This window comes from Solanum stenotomum, chromosome 3 (genome assembly GCF_019186545.1).
Source record: "Solanum stenotomum isolate F172 chromosome 3, ASM1918654v1, whole genome shotgun sequence".
NCBI classification, from domain to species: Eukaryota; Viridiplantae; Streptophyta; class Magnoliopsida; order Solanales; family Solanaceae; genus Solanum; species Solanum stenotomum.
In genome coordinates this window covers 64,239,973-64,249,900 of record NC_064284.1, presented here as the reverse complement: position 1 = coordinate 64,249,900, position 9,928 = coordinate 64,239,973, and the positions used below count along the sequence as shown (strand labels likewise).

The following is a 9,928-nucleotide window of genomic DNA, read 5'->3' as shown; positions in this document are numbered from 1 at the left end:
CGCAAACATAACTGGAACTACACTCAACTCATCCTGAGCTAGGAGTTATGACTGTTTAAAGTTGACCAAAAACTCACTTTTTCTCATAATACTTAACCAAATTTTCCAGATTTCCAAAAATGAAAATTTCAAATTTTTAAGCTTCTTCCTAGTTATCAACTTGCAAGATGTCACACATTAGACTTCCGACAACTGAGGAATATGGAACTTTGGCCATGCTCTCTTTTTCCTCCCTAGTTGTAGGACACATCTTCTTGCTGAACTTCATATGACCAGCAAAAGGTGTGCTAACAGACTTAGCATTCTTCATATTGAAGCGCTCTAGTACACGTTCAATGTACTTCTTTTGTGACAAATAAATCTTCATTTCATCTCTGAGACGAGTAATTCTCATGCCCAAAATTTGTTTGGCATGACCTAAGTCTTTCATAGAAAAAGACTTACGCAACTCTTTCTTCAACTCCTCAATCTTAGAAGTATTCTTTCCCACAATCAACATATCATCCACATACAACCAAAGGATGATAAAATCATTGTCAGAATTTTTTTGTACAAATACACAATGATCTGAAAAAGTCTTCTTATAGCCTTGCTCCCCCATAGCAGATTCAAACTTCTTGTACCACTGTCTAGGAACTTGCTTTATGCCATAGAGACTTTTTCTGAGTTTGCACACAAAATTTTCTTGACCATCTACTTTGAAGCCCTCAGGTTGTTCCATATAAATCTCTTCTTCTAGGTCACCATGAAGGAAAGCCGTCTTCACATCCATCTGCTCAATCTCTAAATTAAGACAAGCAGCCAAACCTAGAACTGTACGAATCGAGGACATTTTCACAACAGGAGAAAATATTTCATCAAAGTCAATACCCTTCCTTTGACCAAATCCCTTAACAACTAATCTAGCTTTGTACCTGGGCTTCAAGTTGTGTTCTTCAACCTTAACTTTGACACCCACTTGTTCTTTAAAGCTCTCATGCCCTTGGGCAATTTTACCGACTCATAAGTGTAGTTCTCATGCAGAGACTTCATCTCATCTTGCATGGCTTCAATCCTTTGATCTTTGTGCTCATCTTTCATGGCCACCTCATAACATTCAGGTTCTCCCCTGTCAGTGAGTAATACATACTCATTAGGTGAATAACACTTGTGGACCTCCTAAGTGGAATATTTGATTTGTCCACAACTTCATGAGCAAGAGGATCATCAATAACAATATCATTGTTATTATCAACATCAACATGTTGATTCGATATATGATTATGGGCGTCACCATGATCATCAAGCCCAACAACATCATGCATACTTATGTGAGGAACTTTATCTAGATGAACTATGTCATCAAAATTTGAAGATTCTAGCTTCTCCGCTTTGTCAATATCTTCAATTGTTTGATTCTCCATGAAAATACTATCACGGCTTCTCACGAGTTTCTTATCAATTGGATCATATAGCCTATAACCAAATTCATCAAGGCCATATCCAATGAAGATGCACTGCCTTGTCTTAGCATCTAACTTTGACCTCTCATCTTTCAGCACATGTATAAAAGTTTTGCAACCAAATACTCTTAAATGGTCATAGGAAACATCCTTTCCATGTCAAACTCTATTTGGAACATCACTTTGCAAAGCAACAGTAGGAGATTGATCAATAACATGTGTAGCGGTCAATAAAGCCTCACCCCAAAATGAGTTCGGCAACTTTGCTTCAGAAAGCAAACATTTAACTCTTTCCATCAAGGTCATGTTCATCCTCTTAGCCAAACCATTAAGGTGAGGAGTCTTGGGAGGAGTCTTCTGGTGTCTAATACCTTGATGCTTGCAGTATTCGTCAAATGGTCCGCATTTGTTGTATGGCAAAGACACACGCTGAAGGTTTTTCAAGTTCTGAATTGATGTAGGAATTGATCTAATCAAGTTATTATGAGAAAGATCAAGGTCTAATAAGCTGCTTAAGTTTCCAACTTTATTTGGAATCTTGCCTTTGACGTTGCAAGCAGCGGCATAAAATGTTTCAAGAGATTTGGAGAAGTTCCATACGGAGACGGGAAGCATGGCATTTAGAGGGTTCAAAGATAGAGAAAGAAGTGTTAAACTTGTGCAATTGGTTAAGGAAGTAAGGAAGCTTAAAAATGAATCATTGATTAAATTGTTTCCCTGCATGTTTAGAAAGTGTAGCTGAGTCAAATATCCAAGAGAATTGGGTATTAAGCCATTGAGTTTGTTTCTTGAAAGATCTAGTATAGTAAGCTTTGAACAATTGGAGATAGAATGAGGAATAGTCCCAACAAGATTGGTTAAGCTAGCCAGATAAAGCCCTTCAATGTTGGGTAAGGTAGAACCTATGTTTGGTGGTAGAATTGCTGATATATTATTGAATGAAAGGTCAATATTTCTTAGTCGTGATATGTTGAAGATCTCCATTGGAAGTGAACCACTAAAACTATTTAACCCAAGATTAAGTTCCTCCAACTCAACGAGATTTCTTATCTCTTTGGGAATTTCACCTAGAAACACATGAAGTAAAGAAAGAAAGAATACTAGTGAGTTAATTCAATAAAGTATAAGTTATACTACTTTTCGCTATCACTTTCAATACGTACCAATGAATCAATTTTCGTAAAAAGATAAAAATTACAACTTTGTTAAGTTGCCAATCTCCCTTGGTAAGGATCCCTTGAGATTGTTCCTCCCTAGTGAAACAAGTTGCAACGAGGACTTATTGAATAAGGAGAACGGGATAGAGCCCGTAATCTGGTTCATTTCCACGCCTAATATCACCAAATTAACAAGATCTCCAATTTCCCGTGGAATTATCCCTGCATTAAATGTGTAATAAAAAAAATATATGAGGTAATTAGAGACAATAGCACTAGCATTCATAAGATAAAACATATATACCTGTGAAATGGTTGGATCTGAGATACAATTTCCGCATGTTACTCAATCTTCCAATTTCACTATGTATTCGTCCATCAAAATCATTTACGGATAGAGACAATATTTGAAGTTGTGAACAATTTGACAAGCTTGTAGGCATATATATGGCCATGAAGAAAAATAGTGTGCTTTCTTGAATTAAATACACTTCCTCTTATTTATACACATACAATGAGATTAGATGTTGACTTAATTTTTTTTCTTTTTCTATTATCATTTCTCTTGACAGTCTTAAATTTTTTATTTCTTATGTACCCAGAGAATCTAGCATTTCGATAATCGTAATGAATACTTTGTTTACAAATTCAAGAAATTGGGATGTATACAGTCTGAAAAAAAATTATGTATATGTGGATGAATATATAATTTTAAATTTACAAGTGAGGATTTTATACTGGCTACAAATTTTATATAGTAATAGGGAACAAATGTGCGTTGCACGTTCCCAAAACTAGTCATATTATAAAGAGGAAACAGTGACATTCATTGCAACCAACTAGCATATCTGAAAACAGAATCATGCACAAATCAAGTGCTAAAACAAAAACAAAAACAAAAACAAAAAAAAAGCAAATCTTTCTATAAAACAAACAAGCAATCAATTTGGAAAAGGAGATTCCGGTAACATGCTCAGCGTGCAAGAAGTTGAATCTTGATCTTCTGTAGCATCCCTACAACATCTTTCATGCTTGTCCTTCTTGCCGGAGATTCAGCACAGCAATCTAATGCCACTTTCATGATTGATGCCACAACATCTAGCTCCTTCTGTAAGCGATTATCCATTGGTGTAACCAGGTTGGCATCCATAACGTCCATTACTGCCTCTGGGAGTGAATAACTCACCCATTGCTTCAAGCTAAGATCTCCCTCAAACTCAGTAGGCTTTCTCCTAGTAAATGTTTCCAGCAACATAATCCCGTAACTATAGACATCACATTTTATTGACACCAGTCCATCCAGTCCATACTCTACAGTCAAATAATTAATTAAAAGATGCAATATACTTTCTTGATTGGAAAAAAAAGAATAAGAGGAAAAATCAATGTTCAAATTAGCATAAACAAAGAGACGTACCCGGTGCTATATAACCAAATGTTGCTAAGGTTTTTGTGTATAAATTACTCTCATCTTCACCGAGCAGTTTTGAAATACCAAAGTCGCTTAGGTGGGCAACCATATCCTCATCCAACAAGACGTTACTAGGCTTTATATCACAATGAATCACGGGAGAGGAGCATCCATGATGGAAATATTCCAACGCACATGCCACATCTATCATAATACTTAGTCTCTGCCTGATGTCTAGGAAGTAGTTGTGCGAATACAAATACTTGTCAAGACTTCCATTAGGCATATACTCGAGCACTAAAGCCTTAAAATCAAGGTTGGAGCAACTAGTGATGACTTTCACGAGATTCCTATGGCGAAGGCTACGCAAAATTTCACATTCTGTATCGAAACTCTTGAATGCTGCTTCCAGTTGCAGATTGAACACTTTAACTGCAATGGCAGTTCCACTTCTGAGAACGCCTTTGTAAACAGAGCCAAAACTTCCAGAGCCAATCAGATTACTCTCGCTAAGCGAATCAGTTGCTTGGAGCAGTGCATAGTATGAAATTCTTTCCGTTGTTGCCATAGGCAACGAATCAGCTTGTTGAGGATCTCTTTNGCTCACTTAGATAATATTTAAGTACTTCCCTTTTCCCTTTTAAAATAGTTCTAACTATAGAACAACTCAATTTTGCAATTTAAATTAAGTTAAATTATTTTAGCCAAATAATTAATTGCCGGATAACCACATTAGTGGACATTCTAGGTGCTTTTAAAACCTTCCTAGAATGTTAATAAGAACCTCGAACCCCTTTTTTAAGTTTTCATTAGATTTCTGTTTTAGTCTTTTGAAAACAACAGTTTTCTTGATTTTTCTTAAAAAATTAAGTGGCGACTCTTAAACCAGTCCAAAATATATTTTTCAAATAAAACATGTATGTACTTGTTTAACATTACACAAGTTTAAATATTTATTTGTACGCATCCAATATTGGAGGATATAGATGATTGTTAAAGCTAAGTTAAAGAGTACATTTATGTATATATATGGTATTCGAGCCAACTTTCAAGCATCTCCACTAATTCTACGTAGATACTTGTCATCTCCCATCAACCACACCAATACACATGTGCTTTATGTTGCCATTCTAATAACAATCGATGCTTTCAAGGATTCAATATCAGTTGTTTGATGATCAAATTGTGAACTTGTCTTAAGTCAAGCTTTGAATTCCCGGGACATGAATCATTATTTTTCAACGGCAGGAGCTGAAAAGTGGTTATTTGTTGAATTTTAGCGAATGATTTTCCCTTTATTGTTTCAAGCACTCACTCAGGTCTCAGGTATGAAATCTATCCATTATTTTCAAGACACTGATAAAGCAATAAGTATATGAATGTGTAGCTCACTGCATGATTTGTTGCCCGCAACATGTTCGACGTTTTGCCTCAATGAATTTCTGCAAATTGTTTTGTGTTTTCTACCAAGTCTTAACTGTTCAACAATGTACGATTTTGTGTCGGTCGAGTAGTTTGCCGGCATTACAAATTACAACCTTGGATGAGATCCTTCTTCATATATAGCATTGCATGAATGCATTTTTTGTCATTGCTCTTTTTGTTTGTTGTCTTAGTGTTTCCCATGTAAAACATTTACTATATTATTTGCCTATTTGTATTCATATAGTTTATTCCTCTAACAATTTACAAAAATATCATTCTGCTTCAAGATTTTCAAGATGATCAATTTGGTTTTAGTTATTTAATTTACTTATTCTACCATTTTGCAACACTAATATTGAGGAAACAGTGACATTTATTGCAACCAACTAGCATTTCTGAAAACAGAATCATGCACAAATCAAGTGCTAAAACAAAACAGAAAAAGTGATTGATTCGAAACAAGAGATTCTGAGAAAATGCTCAGCATGCAAGAAGTTGAATCTTGATCTTCTGTAGCATCCCTCCAACATCTTTCATGTTTGTCCTTCTTGCCGGAGATTCAGCACAGCAATCTAATGCCACTTTCATGATTAATGCCACAACATCTAGCTCCTTCTGTAAGCGATTATCCATTGGTGTAACCAGGTTGGCATCCATAACGTCCATTACTGCCTCTGGGAGTGAATAACTCACCCATTGCTTCAGGCTAAGATCTCCCTCAAACTCACTAGGCTTTCTCCTAGTAAATGTTTCTAGCAACATAATCCCGTAACTATAGACATCACATTTTATTGACACTAGTCCATCCAGTCCATACTCTACAGTCAAACAATTAATTAAAAGATGCAATATACTTTCTTGATTGGAAAAAAAAATAAGAGGAAAAATCAATGTTCAAATTAGCAAAAACAAAGAGACGTACCCGGTGCTATATAACCAAATGTTGCTAAGGTTTTTGTGTATAAATCACTCTCATCTTCACCGAGCAGTTTTGAAATACCAAAGTCGCTTAGGTGGGTAACCATATCCTCATCCAACAAGACGTTACTAGGCTTTATATCACAATGAATCACGGGAGAGGAGCATCCATGATGGAAATATTCCAACGCACATGCCACATCTATCATAATACTTAGTCTCTGCCTGATGTCTAGGAAGTAGTTGTGCGAATACAAATACTTGTCAAGACTTCCATTAGGCATATACTCGAGCACTAAAGCCTTAAAATCAAGGTTGGAGCAACTAGTGATGACTTTCACGAGATTCCTATGGCGAAGGCTACGCAAAATTTCACATTCTGTATCGAAACTCTTGAATGCTGCTTCCAGTTGCAGATTGAACACTTTAACTGCAATGGCAGTTCCACTTCTGAGAACGCCTTTGTAAACAGAGCCAAAACTTCCAGAGCCAATCAGATTACTCTCGCTAAGCGAATCAGTTGCTTGGAGCAGTGCATAGTATGAAATTCTTTCCGTTGTTGCCATAGGCAACGAATCAGCTTGTTGAGGATCTCTTTTACCTCTTCTATACCTTATCCATAGGAACACAAAGGCGACAGGAACAAATACAAGTGCTATTCCTAGCAAAAGAAATAGAACTAGCAATTTTTTCCTATTTGATCTATGCGTTGATGATGTGGGGCATGGTGGGACATTAAACCTTGACAAACCACACAATGCTTCATTGTTGATGAAAAATTGACTCGAGAGCTTCTTGAAAGGACCTCCCGAGGGTATTTCACCGTGCAACTTGTTTACAGAAACATTGAAATACTCAAGGTATTGTAATTTCTCAAAAGACATGGGAATAGTTCCCAATATATTATTATGAGAAATGTCTAGAAATTCCAAGCCTACCATGTTGCTCATTGAGTCAGGTATAGATCCTTGCAAATTGTTGTGTCTCAAAGAAAGGTGCGCCAAATTTTGTAATCCCCCAATTTCTCTAGGAATTCTATTTGAGAATTGATTCATCGACAGATCCATCTGTGTCACAGCCTTTAGCTTTCCAATTTCTGTAGGTAAAGAACCAACCATGATGTTTGACGATAAGTCAAGAACCACTAAGTCTTTAAGATTCCCTAAGCTTGTTGGTATATTGGAACTTAATCTATTGGAACCCATATGTATCTTTCGAAGGGAAGTGACGTTCCCTAAACAATTAGGAAGAGATCCTGAAAGTTGATTTTGACCCAAGAAAATATCTCCCAAATGCGGCAATTTACAAATGTTATCTCCAATAAATCCTGTAAGTTTGTTGTACTGAAAATGCATACGCTGAAGGTTACTCAAGTTCTGAGTTGATGTTGGAATTGATCCGATTAAGTTATTATAAGAAAGATCAAGGTCTAATAAGCTGATTAAGTTTCCAACTTCATTTGGAATCTGGCCGTTGATCTTGCAAGCAGTGGCACGAAAATTTACAAGAGATATGGAGAAGTTCCCTACGGAGACCGGAAGCATGCCATTTAGAGGGTTGGAAGATATATAAAGAGATGTTAAATTTCTGCAATTGGTTAAGGAAGTGAGGAAGCTTAAAAATGAATCACTGGTTAAATTGTTTTCCGCCAAGTTTAGGAACTGTAGATGAGTCAAATATCCAAGAGAATTGGGAATCAATCCTGTGAGTTTGTTGTATGAAAGCTCTAGAATAGTAAGCTTTGAACAATTGGAGATAGAATAAGGAATAGTCCCAACGAGATTGGTTAAGCGACCCAGATAAAGTTCTTCAATGTTGGGTAAGATAGAACCTATGTTTGGTTGGATGGTCCCTGATAGATTGTTGGCTGAAAGATCAATTGATCTCATCCCTGATATGTTGAACATCTCCATATCAAGTGAACCACTAAAACTATTAAAGTGAAGACCAAGTTTCTCCAACTCAACGAGATTTCTTATCTCTTTGGGTATTTCACCTGTCAACACATGAAGAAAGATTTGAGTTTACTAACTAGCTAGTTCAATACAAATTGCTATCACTTTGAATACATACCAGCAAACCTATTTTCGTTAAGATATAAAACTTGCATCTTGGTTAAGTTGCCAATCTCCCGTGGTAAGGATCCCTTGAGATTGTTCCTCCATAGTGAAACAAAACGCAACGAGGACATATTGAATATGGAGATCGGGATAGAGCCGGTAATCTGGTTTTTCTCCATTGTTAACTCCACCAAATTAACAAGATATCCAATTTCTTGTGGAATTATCCGTGCATTTAATGTGTAATAAAAAGATATGAGATTATTAGATACAATAGTACTAGTATTCATAAGATAGAACATATATACCTGTGAAATGGTTATATCCGAGATTCAATGTCTGCAAGTTACTCAATCTTCCAATTTCACTATGTATTCGTCCATCAAAATCATTTTCGGATAGAGACAATATTTGAAGTTGTGAACAATTTGACAAGCTTGTAGGCATATGACCATGAAGCTTGTTTCGTGATAGATAAAGCCTTTTGAGTATTGGGAGACCATTGCATACATCATTGTGAAGATTTCCTGATAAGATATTGATTGCAAATGAAACAACTTTGATTCGAGAAATATTGAAAATTGTGAATGGTATAGAACCCGTAAGTTGATTATCTTCTATGGACAACAAATTTAGGTTGTGAAGATTGCCAATCCCTTCTGGAATGCTCCCTTGAAATGAATTGCGAGATAAATCTAAAAGCTTCAACCTTGAGGCATTTGATATTGCTGGAGGAATAGTCCTTATGAGTTTGTTTCCATCCAAGTTTAAATATCTCAGGTTTTCTATACTACCAATCTCCTTTTGAATTTGACCCTTTAAGGAATTATATGCCAAATCCAAAGTTTCAAGCTTTGAAATATTAAAATATGAAGATGGGAGTGAACCAGTGAAACTATTATTTCTAAGACTTACATATTGAAGTTGGTGTAAAAGCCCAAACCAAGAAGGAATTTCCCCTCTGAATTTGTTCAAACTTAAATCAAGAAACTTAAGCCGACGCAAGTGTGCCATTTCTTGAGGCAAATTTCCCTGGAAGTTGTTGCTTCCCAAGTCAAGAGAAACAAGAAATGTGAGGTTTCCAAAATCACGGGGAATCCTCCCTGTAAGAGCCATGTTGGAAAAATTCAAGGCCTTCACTCGCTGGTGGCGAGAACCACAAGTGACTCCTACCCAATGACAAACAGAAATATTGAGAGACCAACTTTCATCCAAGTAATGGAAAGGGTCGGAACTAATTTGAGATTTCAAAGAGAGAAGAGTTAATTGATCCGTAGAAACGTTGGTACGAGTCATGGTTGAACTAGGCATAACATAGTGAAGCAACAAGAGTAGTGTTAAGAGAAAAGATCTTAAGGCTTTCTCCATATGTAAAAATATTAGTAGGAAAGTGTTTATGAGACTTTTCTTTCTAATCTTTTTTATAAAGGGACTTTTCTTCATTCATACTAAATTATTAACAAAAAAAATCTGTCTACATTGGTTGTTGTCAGTTTGATTTCAAGTACTGTTGAA

General features: G+C 36.1%; 2 protein-coding genes across 2 annotated transcripts; both read right to left on the bottom strand.

The window, feature by feature from the left end:
- Nucleotides 1-3,572: 3,572 nt before the first annotated feature.
- On the bottom strand, nucleotides 3,573-8,635 carry LOC125859171 (receptor kinase-like protein Xa21). Its single transcript, XM_049538878.1, has 3 exons — nucleotides 8,427-8,635; nucleotides 6,358-8,349; nucleotides 3,573-3,910 (listed from the first exon to the last, which is right to left on the bottom strand). The coding sequence occupies exons 1-3, from the start codon at nucleotides 8,590-8,592 to the stop codon at nucleotides 3,573-3,575; spliced, it is 2,496 nt and encodes an 831-aa protein (XP_049394835.1). The 5' UTR covers nucleotides 8,593-8,635.
- A 57-nt stretch (nucleotides 8,636-8,692) lies between these two features.
- On the bottom strand, nucleotides 8,693-9,709 carry LOC125859169 (receptor-like protein 53). The gene has a single exon (XM_049538877.1). It carries the CDS (start codon nucleotides 9,707-9,709, stop codon nucleotides 8,693-8,695), a length of 1,017 nt encoding a protein of 338 aa, XP_049394834.1.
- Between the last annotated feature and the right edge of the window lie 219 nt (nucleotides 9,710-9,928).